At 33.4% G+C, this 21,644-nt stretch overlaps 5 protein-coding genes and 1 non-coding gene across 6 annotated transcripts; 3 read left to right on the top strand and 3 right to left on the bottom strand.

Annotated features, from left to right (window-relative positions):
- The first annotated feature begins 2,173 nt into the window (after nucleotides 1-2,173).
- On the top strand, nucleotides 2,174-2,256 carry KABA2_10S00264. Its single transcript has one exon. It is a non-coding gene; the product is annotated as a tRNA-Leu (tRNA).
- A 384-nt stretch (nucleotides 2,257-2,640) lies between these two features.
- On the top strand, nucleotides 2,641-3,690 carry KABA2_10S00242 (uncharacterized protein; the record flags this gene model as incomplete). The annotated part of the gene is made up of 1 exon (XM_041552398.1): nucleotides 2,641-3,690. The coding sequence occupies one exon, from the start codon at nucleotides 2,641-2,643 to the stop codon at nucleotides 3,688-3,690; it is 1,050 nt and encodes a 349-aa protein (XP_041408332.1).
- Nucleotides 3,691-6,727: 3,037 nt separating this feature from the next.
- DAN4 (Dan4p) lies at nucleotides 6,728-8,110 on the bottom strand (the record flags this gene model as incomplete). The annotated part of the gene is made up of 1 exon (XM_041552397.1): nucleotides 6,728-8,110. One exon carries the CDS (start codon nucleotides 8,108-8,110, stop codon nucleotides 6,728-6,730), a length of 1,383 nt encoding a protein of 460 aa, XP_041408331.1.
- Nucleotides 8,111-12,185: 4,075 nt separating this feature from the next.
- KABA2_10S00154 (NMT1/THI5 family protein) lies at nucleotides 12,186-13,208 on the bottom strand (the record flags this gene model as incomplete). The annotated part of the gene is made up of 1 exon (XM_041552396.1): nucleotides 12,186-13,208. The coding sequence occupies one exon, from the start codon at nucleotides 13,206-13,208 to the stop codon at nucleotides 12,186-12,188; it is 1,023 nt and encodes a 340-aa protein (XP_041408330.1).
- Nucleotides 13,209-14,215: 1,007 nt separating this feature from the next.
- KABA2_10S00132 (uncharacterized protein) lies at nucleotides 14,216-14,920 on the bottom strand (the record flags this gene model as incomplete). The annotated part of the gene is made up of 1 exon (XM_041552395.1): nucleotides 14,216-14,920. One exon carries the CDS (start codon nucleotides 14,918-14,920, stop codon nucleotides 14,216-14,218), a length of 705 nt encoding a protein of 234 aa, XP_041408329.1.
- A 3,525-nt stretch (nucleotides 14,921-18,445) lies between these two features.
- Nucleotides 18,446-20,653, top strand: KABA2_10S00110 (uncharacterized protein; the record flags this gene model as incomplete). The annotated part of the gene is made up of 1 exon (XM_041552394.1): nucleotides 18,446-20,653. One exon carries the CDS (start codon nucleotides 18,446-18,448, stop codon nucleotides 20,651-20,653), a length of 2,208 nt encoding a protein of 735 aa, XP_041408328.1.
- Between the last annotated feature and the right edge of the window lie 991 nt (nucleotides 20,654-21,644).

The raw sequence follows: 21,644 nt of genomic DNA, 5'->3' as shown, positions 1-21,644 counted from the left end.
GAAATCTACTCTATCACAGGGCCTTCAGCTAGTCACATCTCAGTAACGTTAAACCTCTAACGTCCTTTACCTCTCTCTCTGCCTTGATTGGGTCAGGGGGTATACTGACCGATACTCTACATGTTTCTCTTCTGACGAGATGGTCCATACCTTTCCACTCAGTGATGCCAGTACATTTCACAGAATAACTTCCCCATTGAAATTTTCAGTTCTGGTCAGTGATGGAACTTTGCTCGGGTTGTCTCGGTCCTTTGATTGAAAAAATATTCAAAATTATATTTTTTAGAGGAATTTTAGTTTCTTTATATGTTTATGGGTGCACGGATGGGTGTACGGATGTAACAGTCCCAGAATTCTGAGGTATGCCATAATTATTATTATTTAATAGTGGCAGTAGAGTTTGAACTTATTCAAGAGAAAGGTATCAATTGAAATATTTTTTGGTTAAATAAGAGAAAGCTCTATGAAATTGGAATGTGAATTATATCAATTAATTTTATGTATATTAAGGTTAGTATTGTACAGAATTAACTTTTTATCACTTTTTTATTTTGTTTACCAGAGTAGTGATATATGGAATTTTGGTAACTGGCTCTAAATGTAAAAATATATAAACTCTGATAAAATTTTATTCAAAATTTTGAAATCTGTTAACGTTCTACGTTCTACGATCCACGTATAAAATTTCTGATTCTGTAGAGAAGATAAGATATAGTTTCAACATCTATTAGCCCCTTCAAGGTTTGCGTATTTTAATCCGGACATTTTTAGCTGAAACTTGTATAACAGAGTTAGATTTCGATCCGTTCATTATATTCAGTGTTAGGTAAATAGGTGTAGATGTAGCTTGAGTTCCAATGTTAAAATAATGCAAAATATATTTTGTTATTAATTTCTATCAATTGTAAGTGGGGGCATTTATTATTATATAAGATGTATAAAACGAATGGATTTTAACATAGAATATAACTTCAGAATTCTCTTTCTTTCTTTATTATTTAGACTCTTGAGACTCTGTTTCTTTTATTACCTAATCATTTTCAAATACCATATTAGGTAATAAATAATGAGCTAATAGAAATGTTATTACCTAATATTTATTAAACAAAGTTACTGTTGTTAAACTGCTTATCTTTTGTGCATAGTAACGTTGGACAATGTGGCTACAATAAATTCAATGTAGGGGAAACGAATACTACTTTATGCAGTATATATCATGTGTTGTAATATATACGGCAGTGCAGTACACTCTAAAATTCTACATATATTAGCTACCTTCTCCTTCAGATAGGTAAAACTAATACTAGCCTTTTTAGTGCTGCTGCTACATTTTAACAATATTTCTTTCATTTTCTTGAATTAATGCTTAATTCTTATTAGAATTTTTGATATAATTTGTTTCCACATAATTTCTGTGAGCTGAAGCAGACATACTGTGGTTAGACTTATATTCGTTCATTATTTAAGGTGTTAAGTATAGAGGTGAATGGTGTCGGAAATATATTATAAGAGGGATAATAACCAAGGTTATGATCTATTGATAGGTTCATTCCGCAACAACTTAATAATAGATTACTTACGCCACTGTCGAGTGAGTTTATAATCACGACAATGATAATCAAACATATATAAATGGAACTGTAGAGAATCTGAGATAGAGTGCTTGCCTCTATTAGTCTCTTCAAGCTTTACTTTATTTAATTCGGACATTTTTTAATACAATAATCGATTAGTCTCTTTATATTATATATAATTTATAGAAAGAATAGAATCTAACTTAGAATGTAAGTTCAGAATTCTTTGTCTTTATATATATTTTTATTCCAATCTCAATTGAGGTTCGAATTATGTTTTGTTTCATAATGCGATTAACTTTGTTTCATGTCGCCACATATTTTGTTTCATATTTTAGCACACTTCATAATAACTGTGCTTAAAGGTAGTTCTTTACCTATTGAAATTAAGTGTTGTGCAGATTACTCTTAATTTCTGACAGTTTCATATTTTAACATGCTTCGTAATACATTTGAGATATATTGGTCTAACATAATTTCTATCATTCTGTTTGTTTTAGACTACAAAGTTCAGAAAAAATGAAGTTTTTTTAACTTAAAATTTAAAATTCCAAAAGACTAATGTATACAAGTCTTTTTCCAAATTTTCACAAAAACATGGAGGGTTGGCCGAGTGGTCTAAGGCGGCAGACTTAAGATCTGTTGGACGGTGTCCGCGCGAGTTCGAACCTCGCATCCTTCATTATTTTTTTTTGAATCTTCTGTACACCTCAAGACTCCTGTAACGACGATATTAATGATCAACAAGTGTTTACAATACCAATCGTATACTTATCCTTAAGACTGCCATACTTTAATGAATTTTTTTGTGCATATCAGCTTTTACTTTTACTAAACGAGTACAATATTTACTGCTAAACGCGGGACCCACTGCAATATTGTGCTTCGGCAACATCATTGAAAAATATAGATATATCAACAATGGGAATAGTCATCTTCAGGTTTATTATTAGATTTCATTAACATAGGTATTTGTACAAGATTGTAATTTAATATATAAAGATAAGCTAGGATTAAGTGTGTTTTAGATCTTTTAAGGACTAGTAAAATAATAATAATAATAATAATGAAGATTCCAGATATTACTGCTCCATCTACTAGTAAGCTATACTTTTTAAAGGAGGTATATTATGGTTTTAGACCAAATGCCCCACAATTTAAACCAGAACACTATCCAGATTTAACTGGTAAGACTGCAATTGTTACTGGTTGCAACACTGGCATTGGGAAATATGTTTTAGGATTATTATATCAAAAAAATTGTCGTGTCATTGGTGTTGTACGGACAAAAGAAAAGGGGGAACAAGCTAAAAATGAAATAATAACAGCTAATCCAGACTCAAAAGGTACAATTGATATTGTTGGTGGATGTGACTTCTTAGATTTTGAAAAAGTTAACATTGCCGGAAAAAGGATTGGTGAGTTATTAGATAAACCAGGTAGTGGCCCATTAAACATTGTTATCCACAATGCCGGATTAACCTGGCTAGTGGCACCAAATAGTCCAAAATCTTCTGTACAAAATTATGAAGCCATGTATCAAACAAATGTGTTGGGTCCACAACTATTACAACATTTTATTGATCCATATTTGTTAAAGGAAGATGATGTTTCGTTAAAAAGATTAGTATGGGTGAGTTCTGCTGCCCATTTTTTCACTCCAGAACCTTATGGAATTTATTGGGAAGATCCAGGTTTCAAAGATACTCCATCAGAACAACGTCCAAAGGGAATGAATTTGTATGGTCAATCAAAGACATATAATATTTATCAAGCTCAAGCGTGGTATGACATTCACAAGGAACAAGCTGATAAGATTGGCTGTGTTTCTGTTTCCTGTTACCCAGGCAATCTAAGTACTGACATGTCAAGAGCATGGTGGCCTCCTTTCGTCACTGCTGCCAAGCTAGTTGTGTGGGATGGTGTCTATGGTGCTTATTCTGAATTGTATTGTGCATTATCACCTACTTTAACATCGAAGGAATCAGGTTCATATATTGTACCATTTGGTGAGATCCATGACCCAAGAGAAGACGTGAAGGCAGGGTTGACCAATGGTATTGCAACGCAAATCTGGGAATTCTGTGAAGATCAAATCTCAGAATACTTGCCATAATTACTTTTAAATACATATATTAAATATTTATAGAGCGTATACAATAAATAATTTCCGCGGAACAATCTCCGATAATCACAAGTAACCCGAAATTATCTTTATTCGTGTCCCCCCGGATATTGTATTTCTCTATTATATGATTCTTCTGAAAATTTCATCCTCTATCTTTTTATGCGTGTTATTTAATGTAATGTTTATCTAACCAGAGGGGTAAGATGGTAAATTGAAAAATTTGAAGATCCCAGAACCCGTTGTTATCATAGATGAACAAATTATCAATGACAACGATCACCACTTTTTCCGACAGTAACAAACGCATAAAAAAAAGATGTTAGATATATATATGTGGGAGATACTATATCTGGCATTTTCCAAGTATTTTCTAAATAAAAAGTCTACATTATTGGAAAGACCTAAAAAATAAATTTAATTAGCTAGTCAAATAATGAAAGTTCCAGAAAACGTTCCTGCTACCAGCAGATGATATAAACCTACACCTCCCAAATTTAAACCCGAAGACTATCCTGATTTAACTGGGAAGACTGCAATTGTTACTGGTTGTAATACTGGTATTGGTAAACATGTTTTGGAATTGTTATATCAGAAAAACTGCCATATTATCGGTATTGTGAGAACTGAAGAAAAAGGGGAGCAAGCTAAAAAGGATATTATAGAAGCAAATCAGGATTGTAAGGGAACAATTGATATCATAGGTGGATGTGATTTATTAGATCTAAACAAAGTAGCCACAACAGGTACAAATTTGGTTAAATTATTAGAAACTCCAGAATCACAACCATTGAATATCGTTATCCATAATGCTGGTTTAATGTCATCAAGGAATGATGAAACATCTACTCAACAGTATGATGCAATGTTCCAAACGAACGTTCTGGGCCCTCAATTATTGCAACATTATATTGACCCATTTCTATTAAAGGATGATGACCAGACACTCAAGAGAATTGTGTGGGTTAGTTCTTATGGTCATTTCTTATGCCCTTCACCATATAGTATATATTGGGAAGATCCAACTTTCAAAAATGTTCCAGCTGAGAAAAAACCTCGGAACATGGAGTTATACGGCCAATCAAAGGCTTGCAACATTTATCAAGCACAGGCATGGTATGATACTCAGAAGAAACAAGCCGATCAAATAGGCTGTGTGTCTGTCTCGTGTTACCCCGGTAACTTTAACACAGATCTAACAAGAAGTTGGAATGCAAGACTAGTCAGTGTTATGAAATGGGTTTTATTTGATGGTGTCTATGATGCTTATTCCGAGCCATTTGGTGCGTTGAGTCCAACTTTGAAACCTAGTGACTCGGGTTCTTACATTGTACCATTCGGTGAAATTCACGAGGCAAGGGAGGACGTCAAAGCGGGACTCACTAATGGTGTTGCCCAGCAAGTATGGGAATACTGTGAGAGTCTGATCTCACCTTTTAAGACAGATTCATCACTTAGGTACTCTATGTATTATTTACTAATTAATAACTTATTCCTTCTAAGCTTATCTTATCTCCGCGGCCGTAACATATTTATATCTTCAGCCCGTCCTCTCCACAAGTATTACGAGACGGGTATCCGTGGATTTCCATTCCCTTCCACGAAGTTCTGTCCCGTTCCTCGGTATTCCACCGACCACGGTTCGGCGCTCAAACAGTGGAAACTTCCCGTGGTTCGGCCGGAGAAGGGGGCGGAACGGTTGCTCAGAATCTGCCTCAGTACCTTTAATTCTGTTTATTTTTATCTCCGAGGCGTTGATCATATCTTTCCGTTTTGAAGTTTTGCCTATTGTGAGGGGTGGAGGCAAAGTCGCAGAGACCATCATCAGGTCATCCCGCAATAGAGAGAACACGTTTTTGAACTGAAATTTTACGTAATCTTTGACAGACACACATTCTCTCTTTTTTTTTTTTTTTAAAATTAGAATATCCAAACATATAAAAGGGGAAGGAAGTTCAGAAATGAGTATTTTTTAATTCTTTTGTTTCTGGTTTTTTGTTCAGTAGTACTTCCAAGAAATCAATTAAACTAACTAAACTCTACAATCAGGTTAACTACAATTTCAAAGAAAAAACGAAATGGCTTCTTACAACAACAACGACCAGAAACTACCACTACAACAACAAGAGGTACGTTTTGCAGAAGATTCTCGCGAACAATTTTTCAACAAACTTGAAACCGAACAAGATGCAATGGTTATGCAATATATTAAAAGATCTACAGCTGATAGAGCATATATATCAAGACCAAGAACTAGTCAATATAGATGTAACAAACGTCACGATAACTCAATGACCCAACCAAATGGTTTGTTGAGGTCGTCTTCTCCAAGACCACATACAAGAAAAAATTCTCCAAGAAGAACAGTAGGCTCTTCTCTTGCTAGTGATTTTACTCGTGATCAATTAAAACCTGCATCCTTACTTGGGAGTAACACTATATACCCAGTAAGAACTAGGTAATACATATAAAAAACAATAAAACAAAACAGACAAAATATTGTACTGTTACTGGCTAACATTCAATCACCTTTCTCTTATTTTTTTATTTAGAAAACAATAACGACCATAAAATTATAAAAACACACACATTCAATAGCAATAACAACTGTCTATACCCCCTCCATTTTGCATACACATGATATGATCGATAAAAAACAACAAGAGCTTTTGTTAAAATGTCGCTAGATATCATCTAAGGAATTATAAGAAGTCTCACTAAACTTTCAACATTATTATAAAAAAAGTATATTTATAAATCGTGATTTCTTTTATTTCGAACTCATTTCATTATTGATTTAAAACAACAACAATAACTTTCCTACATACATACGGAGACTCATAGTCTCATTATATATACATTTATATATTAAACTTTAATAAAAACATATTTATTTTTTTATTTTATTGCTCAATTATGTAACTTTTTCATTTCTTGTATTGAATTATAATTATACATTGCTTATGTTCTTTATAAATTCTAGTCTTTTGAAAATATTTATTTATAGAGGGTTTATTTTGTTTTATCACTACAACAGGGACAATAGACCAATGGCTAACAGACCAGATCCAAAACCTGTACTTACAAGAATATTGTTTGTGGCGGCCTGGTTCTCAGCTGCAGAAACTGTGTAAGATGATGAACTAGAGGCTTTGTTGCTAGTAGCAAGTTCTGAAACTTTGATAGTAGAAACAGTGGTAGGGTGTGTTGAAGCAGATGAAATCGCGGACTCAGCAGCAACGTTCTTGGCTTCAGAGTTGGTAACAGTGGCAGAAGAGGCTTCCTCACATGGAACAGCGGTGATATATGTGTAGTATCTAGTAGTGGTTTCGTCAATAAAAGTAGATCTTTCCACGCTTGTAGTAACATTTGCACTAGTTTCTTTGTTCTCAACTTCAGTGGCTTCGCCACATGGTACTGTGGTACTGTACGTGTAGTATTCAGTAGTAGTTTCGTCGATGTAAGTTGAAGTACCAGTAACTGTAGAGACAGATTCTAATGTAGTCTTGGGCTTATTACATTCATCACAGGTGGTCAAAGTTTCGGTGGTCCTAGTAGTATTAGTGACAGTGGCTTTGCCGGAAACACTTGAGTTATCACATACAATGGTAGTAATAGTTGTAGAAATACCATTGTCATCTGTAGTAACATATGTGGCTGTAGAGCTTTCAATAACAGTGGTTGTAGAAGAAGTCAAAGTATTGTTTGATGCTAGAGAAGAAGTACTGGATGAAACTGGAGTAGAAGGGGTAGAAGAACTGATGATAATAGACGAAGAAGACAAAGGATCGGAACTAGTAGTAATGGAGTTGGAAATAGAACTAGTTGTAACAGAGGAAGATTCTACAGAAGAAGAGGCAGAGGTAGAAATTATGTCAACAGCAGAGGGTTGGGAAGATGGAAGAACACTAGAACTGGAGGCAACTTCGGAAGTACTACTGAAAAATATTTCACTAGAGGCAGAAGAAGTGGCAGGATCAACTCTTGATTCAGAGGTAGCAAAAACGGAGGAAGAAACTGGGACTATACTTGAAGAGGTAGCAACTTCAACTGCAGAAGATGGTGATTGTGAAGAAAAAGTGACGTCTTCTCTTTCAGGTGAAACAACAGAAGAACTGGCAGTTATAGCGACACTAGAAACAGTTGCAATCATTTCTGAGCTAGAAGAGACAACTGAACTTGTGGCTTCATTTGTGGCTGTAGAAGAGGATAAGTAAGATAGAAGGATTGAAGATAGGATAGATGATTCCAAACTTGAGGTCGCAACTGAAGAAGTAGTTGGAACTGTGGATGTAGCCTCTGTGGTAGTAGATGAGGTTGTAGCAACAATAATTGGAGTTGTGGTTGAGGTGGTTGATGTAGTTGTGATGGCAGAGGATGTTGTTGTTGTTTTTGAAGAAGTAGAACCCATTTTTGCTTTATGGTAAAATGTTTTTCGATGCTTTATCTATATCTCAAGTTGAATTTATTCTATTTAATCATAAGAATTAAACAATAGTTCTAAATAAACTATAACTTTAAAAAACTGTTATTCTATATGTTTGCTTTTCAAAAGAGTTTCATCCCATCACATATTTATATAGAAATAAAACTTCGCAAGTTTTTTTGTTACGGTAAATTGTTCCAAAAGATAGAACATTTTAAATCATAATTAAAATGGGGTCATTCCCTTACCATGTATGTTAAGTAGTCACTCTGCAGAATTTACTTTAACGAATGTTATTTATTTGTATAACTGAATAGGACCGAATAAATATGCAGAAAGATCATGTATTTGGATACTTTCCTTCCCTTTCCCTTATTATTAACTTGAACGACGACAGTTACCTTTATGTCTATCTAAACAGCATGGAACGTCATGTGTGTCTATAATGGTGGCTTAAACGTCACCCGGAGCAAATATCTCACACAGTTACGGGAATTGGAGTCGCAAGACTCTCTTACACCTATATTATAACCCTCATCGCTTAACTGAAGTCTGAGAAAACTCTAAATCTATAACTGGAAATCGTCTTAGTGACGTGAGTTTCATTTAGTGATGACACAGAATAAAACGTACAACAATTAACTCATCGCCAAGATTGATTTTTTTCCAAGATCGTTTATGCGGCGCGGAAGAGTAGTACCTGAAAGCTGTCAAACGAAGAAAGACGGAGACCATGGTGAAGGAACCAAATCTGTTCAAGTTTTGATTCTGTCGTTCAGGGCAAAAAGAACTATTTGCTGTATACGGTTTACTATGAACACCGTTGCAGCAATGATTAAGAGTCTTAGGAGGGTGATTAGCTACTGTAAATGTTATGGCCCTTTCTTTTTTCTGAGTAGAAAAGAATTCAGTAGGATTGATTACCTCTACAAAGATCTGAAATCTGGTAAATAAAAAATTCTTTACATGCTATGTTTACCTGAAAATACATCAAAGTGAGATATAGAGATACTTTAAACGATGCTTTTTTGTTGACCAACGTTACTTTGAATATAATTTATGCTTTCATTTTATCCGATGTGTGTTGCTATCAGTGTGAAAAATTCTTTTCGACGTATGTTCCTTCTTATGGGACCAAGGTTAGTAGAATTTACGAAAAAAAATCGAGAAGATAACAAATAAAAAGAAAACAAAAGAGCAAAAGAAAGTTGCTCTTTTGTCTATTGTGTAACTCATCGTATAGATTTTTTGTTTTTCTCAATTAGGAATTTCTTCTTCTACAATTACTGAAATAGGATAATTATTTTACTACAGAATATAAATAAGTTGTCCAACAAAAAACTTCTCAAAACAGACCAAATAAGATTTAAATACATTATTCTAGTGAATAAAAAATTTAAAATGAGGAAAATGATCATATAAAAAATAAATACCAGCTTGATTATTCAATTTTCATCACCAGACTATTCGATGCTTAGCCTCTGTAATTTTCCTCCTGCACTACTTAGAACTTGATATTGTTCTAGGACTTCTTCGAAATGAATTTTAATGGACGTAATAGAAACAGTACAATCACAGGCCTAATTAATGATGAATACACTGAAATTTACATATATCTTGTTGTTATGAAGAAGAATTGTTGATAATCCTTTATACTTTGTAATCATTGTAATACCCAAATCAGACTTGAATTTTCTTTAGTCGTGGGAATTTTAAAATCAGTAATTTAGTGCTGGAGCGTATTTTTCATTGACTAAGAAGGAAATATTAAACATACCTGCACGTTTAATGTCCCAGTGGAATTTTCCAGAAACTCGACAGAAGGTCCAAATTGCTGAATAACCAATTTTATAGCTTCATTTCTTTGTTGACCTTGATAGTTTTTAGAACATCTTTACCACATATAATTTCGTTACGCAATTTTAAGACTTCTTTAACACATAATATTGAAACAAATGACACCGTACCCAAACACCACAACCTTTCGATAATGATTGTATCTGAATATTCTTTAGAACCTTTCTCAAGACCATTAGATATATAAGACGTGTAACAATGTTTACCCTTTAAGTAGTCAAAATTGGCAAGTTGGGTATTAGCTAATCCTTGTCTTCATTTTACTCATTAATTGTAGCATTTACATTCAGAATTATCTTATGAATAAGTTCCGTGAACTTCACCGGGTACTGCTGACACTTTATTCCGCATGAATTGAATTGTCATCGTGAAGGACAAATTTAGATGCGTTTGGCTCAGAAAGAGACGTACAATGAGGGATCGCTCGTACGAGGGCGTGACGTAATGCGCATTGTAAGACCACACAGACATCTTCTTTATATACAATAGCCGGTACGACATTATCGTATTTAACCAACCTATTAGAATCCTTCTGGCATGAGTTGTTGAGTTAATAGCTGGAGAAGCCGGAATAACAATCCAGAGCGATGGGGGCAAGACCAAGTGAATACTTATGAACACATAATTCACCGACGATAAAGAACACTCCTATAAAAGGGATTATAATATCTAACATAATTTAACTCGCCCTTCAGTTGAAAGACGTCAGACAAGAATAAAGTCGAGAACAATTTTAGGAATTATAAGTAATTCATAGAATAAGAAAGCACACCATAATAGTGACCCAGACTCTTCATACGAGCATACACTAACATAACAATTTAAGACATTCCTTGTGACCTCTTAGCAGGTAAAAGAGATAGCATTAAAAGCCTACCAAAGTTATATACATCGGCACTACTACTGTAAGGCTAATAACCTTATACAAATTGTAAATTTTGAAGGAGACTTAAACCCCAAGTCGGTACAAGACTACAAAATTGTGTTAGCTACGAAATTGTGTTAGTTTGAATTATGTGGTGATCTTTTAGATTAACAGAAAGCATTGCATAATATTTAGGGACGCTCATACACTTATGTAAATTAGTAGCTAGGAAAAGTGGGTTGTAGCTCATCAAAAACTTAAGATATACCATTCCAATGGCTTGTGCACCATCTATTAAACTCAAAACATTATTTTTTTTGCACAACTTTATCATATTTTTTTTGCACAATTTTATCATATTTTTGAATGATGACATGACACATGGCATGGAAAATATCATATCAAAAGTACAAAGTTTATGCTTACTTATTGCCAATTTTCTCTCAATATTTTCATCAATTCATCATATTCCATTGGGAATAAGTTGCTCGTAGCATAAAATTTAATAGCATACTAGTCATGTAGAAATTTCACTGTGTTTAATCAAGCCCGTAGGAAATTTTGTGAACCAACATACCATCTTTTTCAAAATTCTATGGAATGAATCTCAATACTGTATTGATAGCCATAGTAGCATTTCGAACCAAAGGATGATTTCTGAAGTTCAACCCAATGTAATCTGACAGCACCTTCACTTGTACAACAAATATTTCTTTTGCTCTAGTAAGATATAAAGCATCAGGATAATGATCTTCTTTTTCAGATTGTTTTTAGTTCATACATAACAATAATATATATAGTATCCTAAGGACAATTATTGACAGGGATAACATCTTTATCTAATAACGCATAGTATTTTTCTCTGAAACCGTGTCCAAATTGAACCATATTGATTTCATTTGTCTTAAGACTGATAACTTTCAGTTACTTGTTATCTGAACTGATTGATAGCAAATAAAAATAAACTTAACACAATTGAGTTAAGTTCTTTATTTATATAAATTTAGTTGATAATGACAGTCAATTACAAACGATGATTCCGAATGCGCCGAAATGGCGTTAATTTTTTCTGAAGTACCCCCTACCACAGACTCTGGTGTGACCTTCAGTATTCCACTCGAATATTCTTATATTTAGTTGAAAACCTATATTAAAACTATACAAACGATATATTCAACTAAAATTATATTTGAGCTAACATTTTTATAAAATAAAAAATTAAAAGAAAGAAAAAATGAAATATGTATTCTTGAGTCTTGACGCTAAACTTAAAAAAAAAATTAGGAAGTAATTTATAAAAAAAAAGTTCAGTGGGGCTGCCTCAAAGTCTCATCTTGTTCATGCTGGTAGAACCAATCTTCTGAATGTAGCTTCTTTTCTGCACCTATCTTGATGAATAGCCATCAATCTCTGAGCCTCCAAAGGATCTGAGACTTCCTCTGGTTCAACCCAAGACAGAAATTCGTTAGTATAGTTCGCTTCATAATTCGGTGGTAAGATAGCTAGTCTTTTACCGTAAGCTGTAACTTTTTTCCAGTCACGATGAACATTGAATAAAGATTCAGAGAAATATGCGTAACATCTTTGGAATTGTTTATACGATAATTCATTATCCAATTGGGGCTTGAAATTAACATATTCCTTCCAAGCAGTAACAGGATCGCTTAAAACATAATCGGTGGCTTTCTTAATAGCAACTAGGAATTTTCTTACCTTTTCAGGGTTTTCCTTTAAAAACTTGTCATTACAAATGTAAAGAATTGTACAGAAACAACAACAACCAAGACATGCTAATTTATCAATTCTCAACATCTTTGCATCTGTGACAGGAAGACCCTTTTGCTTCAAATGTTCCTCGAGTTCAACTTGTTGCATACATTCGATACCTACACCAGCGTCGATCTTTCCTTCAACAATGAACTTTGCAATATTCATACCACATCTAACAGCAGTATAATCATCAGGCTTCATTCCATAATGCTTAGTTAGTTCATCAATTTGGATCTTACCAAATTCGCCAACATAACCAATTTTCTTACCTTTTAGAGACTGGAAGTTTTCAGTGATTCCACTATTTTTTAAATAAAGAATACCAGTAAATGGTTCATCTAAAAGGGATGCCACAGAGGTCACAGGATAACCACGTGCCTTAGCAGCTAATGTATGAATCATAGCTTTCAAACCCATATCAACTTTATTAGATCCGATTAATTCTGTAACATCAGAGGGGTTGGATGGTTCCAGGATGGCCACATCTAAATCTTGTTCCTTAAAGTAACCTTTGGTTTGACTTAAGAATATTGCAATATGGTAGGGAGCTGGTTGCCAGTTTAACAGGAAAGTGATTTTATCAGTAGTCATGATATGTTTTATTAAAATTGTTGTAGGTAAAGTTATAATCTTAATTGTAGAAGTTGTTTTATTTTTTAGTGTATCCAAGAAACTTTAAGTAACTATTTTTCTAATTCACAAAAACCATTCATATATATAGTTCTTTTATACATAACAAACAGGTGATAATGATAAAATGACAGGGTGATATTTCCGAGCATATGTCTCTGCTCTGTTTAAATGAATAGTTGAATATTTCTTCAACATCCATAAACTGTTCTTATTTGTATATTAACTCTATCACCAAGTCTAGTCATAACTAAATTTGTATAATGTTACTCTGTAGCATGGTTGTTTAATATATTCTAATATTATTTCCAACGCACATGTATCGGAGTGACTTATTTCTTTTAATCGCATTGTACTGTGGGCTCCTAATTGCATACCAAAAAATAAATAAAGATAATATCGAATATAAACTTTTTCATAAGGGAGCACATGGTTTCAAAGAACCAACTTAATTTTTTCTTACTAGATGAAGTATAATCAAGCTAGAACGAAATTACTACCTAGTTACATATTTTTATTGAATTGGCATTTGGTTTTTGGGGAAGGTGTCAGTGCATTGGAGATATCGGAATATTAAATTGGGTAAAAATGTTTATTCAAAACTAATGATTAAAGGAAAATCAGCCCGTACTTCAACAAATTTATTAAATTTAAGAATGTGTTAAATTGGTCTTACTGACAGTAAGTATAAGTATAGTACTATCAAGCAGGCCTCTTTGGAAAGCTTGTTTTTCTTCAGTGCTCTTAATGTTTATGATATATGTTAAAGAGTATTCAGAAAAAAACAAAGAACATAATAAATTTTCTTGTAAAACATCATCTAGTTAAAGTTGTATATGAATTATGTATTTAAAATTCTGTGACTCAGAATATATTTCTCACCAGAGAAAAACCATCACCAGATAATAAAATGCAACAAAAAACAGAACACGAAAGAATGAACAATTCATCGAGAAAACAAATTATAGTTATAAATTCTCAATAGAGGTACGTATAACTTCCTGAGCCCTCACTACCAAACCGGTTAAGAGGTCCACGGTTATTTCATCCACATCTCTTACCGACGAACTTTCATTGGAGTTGGTTAGAGCTTTTGAAAAACCAAAAAATTGTTGGAGGGCACCATGGAAACCGGAGGGTTTCAAAGATGCAACAAGGAAATTATACATGTTTAAACAATCCCTACCATCATATAAAGTGTAGTAATTTGGAAATATTTCTTCATCATATAAGAATTTATTCATTCTAGCAGCAATTATGTTCCATCTTTTGATTCTATAATCTGGAGCTTCATTAATTACATCTGTTAAAAATGCCTTTTTAGCATTAAAATCTAATAAACTTAATCTATCCCCAATACCAAAAGTATTACAACCTGTTAAAATAGCCACAATTACGATACATATTGAAAGTAACACAGTTGGTAAAATTACTGATACTCTAGGGGATACAATGAAACATGTAGTGAAAAATCCAACAAAAGAAACAGTGAGTAATTTATTTATCAATGGGGTCCAATAATGATACCAAAAGAATCGAAATTTCGAATTAAACACCTTAAAAGGTAGATATATGGACATAAACTGTTCATCGTTTGTGGATATTGGCTGATTCTTTATATCTTGCGCCTGAGTAGTGGTCGCAACTGGTGTATATAGGGGTAATTCTGACATTATCTTTTAATTTGAGTTTTCTATTTAATAGATTTATAAATACATTAGAGTTATGGGTTCCAAATATATAAAGTAAATTTACAATTGTTAACTATGTTATATATCAGTTAAACCTTTGTTAATGACTTCGTTATTTTGATATTGGAAAGGCTTTTCAAAATAAGCCGAGAGCATCCCGGAAAAGTATCGAGAATTCGGTGTCTGTGCTCCTTTTAAGAAACATATATGTGCTTGTCTGCGAGGAGAAAATGAGATGAGATGAGCCTCATTAAGAGAGAGAGAGAGAGAGAGAGAGAGAGAGAAAGATAGAGAGAGAGAGAGATGGCAATAGACTCCGTTTTTGGTGTTTTTAATTAGTTTCTTTGAGTGCTTGTCTATTCTATTTTTATTACTCTTAGACAACTAAGATAGTACATTTTTTTACAATTCATCGATCTCAAGGTATTTAATTAAGATAATGCAAGAGTATTGGAGTTTAAATTTACAGTATAATGTTAAAATATTGCAACATTAAGCAAGAGGAACACATGCTAATACATACCAGATTTTGATAGGGCATAGAACTTTAAAACCATCCTTTATGGAGTAACTTTATAGAGATGATTATAATACTAACTATCAAATAAAAAACTAGTACAAAACATCGTTCTTGGTCTCATAATATTAGTTTCCATTGTTTTGTAAAAAAAAATCAATATCAAGAAAGATTGACTTAAATTAGAGATAACAATAGTATGTAGAAGAGACCATTGGTGGGAAAAAAGCACTTGAAACCGAGATTTGTTGACCAAAAATAGCACCTTTTTTTCTTTTCGTTTTCATTTTGCAGTCATATTAAAGTTTGTTCATTACTTAATGATAATCAAATTATCCATATTTTTGTACAATTTTGAGGCGTTCAGTAACCATAACCTCCTATAAACCATTTTTACTTTAATTTACTTTTCAAGGGATATTAATTTCCATCAACTCCATATTTCTTGATGAGGATATAATGAATTCATCACCTCGCTTTTTCTTCCTTCTTTTATTTTAAATTATGTCCAAATCTCAAGTTTGTACTTTTTATGAAAGAGCTTTCAACCCTGTTTACCAAAATGGGAAATTTAATGAGAGAGGGATAAATTGAAAAATACAATCCTAATATCTTTATTGCATCACCTTCTTTCCTTGTTTAGCTGTACAATTCCCTTTTCGGTATGGGAGAGTTTCATACATTTTATACTATACTTCTGTGTCAACAAATATTAAATGCAAAGTACTCTTACTATTCAATTTTACAATGTGGATATTATCAATCACGATACCTTTTGCGATAGTTTTCCCAAGATAGATAGATAGAGAGAACGAGTGTGTGCTATTCGATTATATGCTATATGAATAACTAACAGATACACACATTTTTACAATCTATATATAGATACAAAATCCTAATATTCAACACAAAACAGTATCAATTGCTCTCTTAAGTTACTTTTCTTTCCCCTTTGGTATGGTATAAATTACGTATCTAAGAAATACTGAGAGAAGGAAAAAATTATATGAATATTTATGTTAATTCATCTTAAAAATATTGTAAATCCCATTTAGATAGAGAAACTACTGAGAGATATATCAAGTGCCATTATTATAATTACAATTATTATTCTTTACGAGAAATATTACGAAACGAGTCTTTAAGTGTACATAACCTTATTTCTTTGTAAGTTATGCAGGAAAATGTCCTATAAGTACTCACGAAGAAATTATAATGGTATACCATATTAGGAAATGTTGTAAAATCCATAAGGAGGTGCCAGATGTTACAGATACCCAAAAAAAAAAGAAATATAACAATATTACGAACATACTGTGCGCAAATTTCTTACGTTCAGAAAGTCTGGCCTGGTGGTCGTCCACCACAACCAACAGAAGACGTTTCTTCAAAGCCCACGGAATTACACTCGCATTTGTTCGAGAGAATGTTAACTGCCCCCTATGGAACAAGGAAGACTATTGACAGAGTTACAGGTCTTTCCCAATCTCTTTCTGGTTGAATTAGATGCAGCCATTTTTAAGAATTGAAATTGTTTTTTATCGTTTTTTTGCCAGTAAGAGAAGTACTCCTGCAGTCTGTCTAGCAAGGCCAAAGGGGGAAGGAGGAAAGAGGAACAGATCGTTCGGTCTATCCTTGTTATTTAGCATTGTCCGTTTTAGGAAACATGGCGTGTCCCTTCGGACATCTTCTGCCTGGCAACCGAAAAAAAGTAAATGAGAGAATATTTTTTTGTTTGTTTGCCGGGGGGCTACTGGTAGTGGTAAGAGTAGCAGCAGGAGCAGCAGCAAAAGAAGCAACAGCAGCGTCAAGCAGCAACTTGTCAAGCTGTGACATAGAAGCGAAGTACAAAAATATAGAATTAGAAGACGTGGGAGATAGTCTCTCTCTGTTTCTCACAGAGTTGACAATGGGATTTCTTCAACTATTTCAACTTATAAAGCATGATATGTCCCCTTCCCCATTGCTCTACATCTCGGATGTCTCAACTCACTTATTAAGACCCAGAACTAAATGAATTGACAGTACAACTAAGAACTCATAGGAATAAACTGAATGGTTAATAATGTATGTTAACTTTCTTTAATAAAATGTTCAACATTTCTATGTTTATTAACTCCCAAAAATATTAAACAAATAGATACGTGAGGACTGCTTTAGAAACTTTATGTTACGGAATACAAGTGACTTGCAGTAAATGAAGCGCATCGATTCTATTCATCTTTTATCCTTTCTTTTCTTTTTCCTTCGTTTTATATCCTTGAAGTTATTAAAAGGTATGGATCGATATGACAATTATCTTAAACTTTTTGCAATGTTCGTTATCTGTTTAAGCTTTTGTTGTTTACAATAATTGAATTAGGATAATCGATAAATTTATTCGTACTTCTTTAAAATGGATATACAAATAAATGGAATTACTTAATATTTGATATGTACCGACTTCCTCTTCTAAATTATCTTAGGAATAACCAATTTAACAATACTGCTCTTATTCTCATATCCTTTTTCTTTCTTTCTTCGATGAATCTAATTTTCGAGAACTGCAGCTATTGTCTCTATTATCTTGACGGCGCATCAGAATAATAACATAAAAAAAATTGACAAAGCTTATGGATGTTATAGTATAGTTGCAACCACATATTGACTATCATTTTTTAGAAAAAAAAGTAAAACTTAATTACTTATCTGGTAATGGAAACCCCACTAGCACCCCTTGCTCATAGAAAATCTTTACTTTAATTTCCTTAATATTTTCATTTAAAATATTGATAAAACAGTCAGTAACTCATTGAAACAATTCGGATATATAAATGCTTACCTTCGTTGAAATTTAAATATAATCTGGAAAACTATTCCATATTGTATATATGAAACATCTTTTTTGTTTTGTTTAATTTGTATTAATCTCTTCTTGTTCAAATAAACCAACATACAACGTCATTTCAATTATTAACACTAATATTTTAAAATATTTATTTTAATTGAAAATGACTGTATTCTCAAGCTTTAGAAGCATACATGCTCGTTTGTTTACTTCATTCCTATTATTCTCCACCGTTATTGTGAGAACTGCCAATGCCGCAGAAGGTTGTAAACCTCAATCTGTGGGTACTCAAGGTTTTGATATGTCTCTATATCATTATCCATTCGATGATGCAAGTTCCAGTTCTTGTTACTCAAACTATTATCAATCTAGTGAATTTCAACACGGTGGTTATGAAACCTTTGGTGGTGGTCTTTTCGGTACTGCTACCGATATCGACGATGTCACACTAGATCTGAAATTAAATGTTCATTGTAAAGAAGTTATGGGTGGTTTACCAGAAAATTTCCATTATGGTGATACTATGAGTGTCTCTAATTTCACTATGTTGCTTACTGGTTATTTTTACGCTCAAGAATCTGGCCACTATACTTTTAATCTGGTTGCCGATGATTTGGCTTATTTATCATTTGGTGCTGGTAATGCCTTCGAATGTTGTGACGAAGAAGGTACTGTTAGTGATCCTGAGGCTTTTGATTTGATTGTCATCTGGAAAGCTGATAACAATATGTCTGGTTCTGTTAGTTACAATTTAGAGGCTGGTGTTTACTACCCAATTCGTTTATTATATGCTAACAGAGATTACCATGGTACTTTAGAATTATCTTTTGAAGATCCCCACGGTGATGTCCACACTAATTTTGATGATCATATCTATCAATTCAAAGATGAACCAGAAGGGTGTCCAAATAACATCCATACTTCTACGACTCAATGGACTGGTTCTTTTACCAGTACCTTTAGTACTACTGTCTACACTACAACAGGTTCCGATGGCCATGCTACTACTGAAACTTTATACATTGTTGAAACTCCAGATCCAAATACCTACGTCACCACAGCTACCACTGAGTACACTCAAGGTACTGCTTCTGGTACTACTACTTACTCCACTGCTACTGGTGTAACTACAGGCTCCGATGGTGTCATTACAACTGAAACTACTTTCTTTGTAGAAACTCCAGATCCAAATACATATGTCACTACAGCTACAACTGAATACACTCAAGGTACTGCTGATGTTACTACTACTTACTCCACTGCTACTGGTGTCGCTACTGGCTCCGATGGTGTCATTACAACTGAAACTACTTTCTTTGTAGAGACTCCAGTAAGCACATCTGCTACTGCTACTGCAACAACTATTTACACTCATGGCACTGCTTCTGTTACTACTACTTACTCCACTGCTACCGGTGTTATTACAGGCTCCGATGGTATTATTACTACTGAAACAACATTTTACGTTGAGGAACCAGGTCCAAAGACCACAATAACTACAGCAGAGACTACTACCATTTATACCAGTGTTACTGTTCCAACAACTGTTACACATGTTACCACTTACTACACTACAGATGATGAAGGTGAGGAGGAAGAAATCGTTGAAACCGATATTGATGTTGAACTTCCAAGTGTTGACGAAACCACTACAATTGTCAAGACTACTACTGAGTTTGGTAGTGTTACTGCTCCAACTACTGTTACACATGTTACCACTTACTACACTACAGATGATGAAGGTGATGAGGAAGAAGTCGTTGAAACTGATATAGAGGTAGAGTTACCAAGTGTGGACGAAACTGTTACCACTGCTAGTACATCCTACACTCCAGGTGATGTCACTGTGACAACAACTATCTCAACTTTTGTTACAACTTACTATACCACAGATGCTGAAGGTAATGAGGAAGAAGTGATTGAAACAGATTATCTTGTTGAAACTCCAGGAACTCCAAATACCGAAGAAGAAAAAACTACCATCTCTACGACAATAATTTCTTATTACACTGGTTCTGAAACATCCACATACTCTACCAGCATTAGAACATACACTTCTACAGATGAATATGGTAACCCAGAAGAAGTTGTTGAAACTGACTACTACGTTGAAATTCCAGAACCTACTACCAGTGCTAATGAAGTTGAAGTCGCAGAAACTGCTGTTGTCACTACAGTTATTAAGACTACAACTAACAAGCCTGCTGTTACTGAAACAACTTCTAAGAAACCTGCTGTTTCTGAATATCCAGTTCAATCAGCTTCATCTACCACAGCAAATGTGTCTGAATACAATGGTATTGGTGCCATTGCTTCAAACAACATTTTGACATTTGTGGTTGGTCTATTATTTGCAACCTTCATGATTTAGAATCCTGAAGTACAGTAAATTTTATACTGATAGATTATTTTTTTTTTTATTCTCTTATCCAATCGAATATTTTTAATATTCATATATATTCGTTCTTTCGTCTGTTAATGAAGGCATTCTATAAATTGCAATTATCCAAATAATAATCCTAATAATATATTGTCATTTATATTTATAAATTTAAACAAACTTCATATAATACTCAAGAAAAAGTTTTATGTATTCACAAAGAGTGTAACGAATAAAGAGAGTTACTAGAATTGAGTGTCTTAGACAATAACGAAAATGGATTATAATATCCTAGAATAAGTGATCCAGCTCACAAATCTATATAGAGAGTTTAAGTTAAATATATATATAATGTACAATAAAGAGTAGTTCTTGTAATGTAGGGTTAGGCTGAATTATATCAAGTAGAAATTTCTACTTATTAGGTTTAGTTACCCTACAATGGCAATCCAATATCGCCCCCTAAGTACCAAAATCGACTATAATTCACCTTGGGTACTTACGTACTTTTCAATATTAAATTTTTATCTTTTAAACTTTGAAAGTTAGTGCACAGGACCCAAATAGAAAAGCGGCCATACAAAAAGTTACGTACTTTTCACCATGCAAAATATTTTGTTGCAACTTAGGTACCAAGGGCAACAATCTCTGATATATTTATGCAAGCAATTAAAAAACACAAGTGTGTGAGCTCAAAATACATTTAAACATAAATATGAGGTAAATTTTATTTAACGATTGCATGAATTTTATCCGTCAAAAAAGAAAAGCGGAAACTAATATAATTCTGGCCTACAAAAAAAAATCCTTTACCATTAGTATCGTCTCTTGCATCTTATTGTATAAAGAGCTATATATTTCTATTTCTGACGTTTACAAAGTGCAAAACTATACCTTACTGAGTTTTACTTCAATTTTTTTTAATAAGACTACAGATTCAATGAAAACTGAAAAGTTAGGTAAACCTTCACCTAGAGTAACT

This window comes from Maudiozyma barnettii (assembly GCF_903064755.1).
Source record: "Maudiozyma barnettii strain CLIB 1767 genome assembly, contig: KABA2_10, whole genome shotgun sequence".
Classification (NCBI taxonomy): domain Eukaryota; kingdom Fungi; phylum Ascomycota; class Saccharomycetes; order Saccharomycetales; family Saccharomycetaceae; genus Maudiozyma; species Maudiozyma barnettii.
Note: the sequence above shows the minus strand (reverse complement) of the source record. Positions and strands in the feature narration are given on the sequence as shown.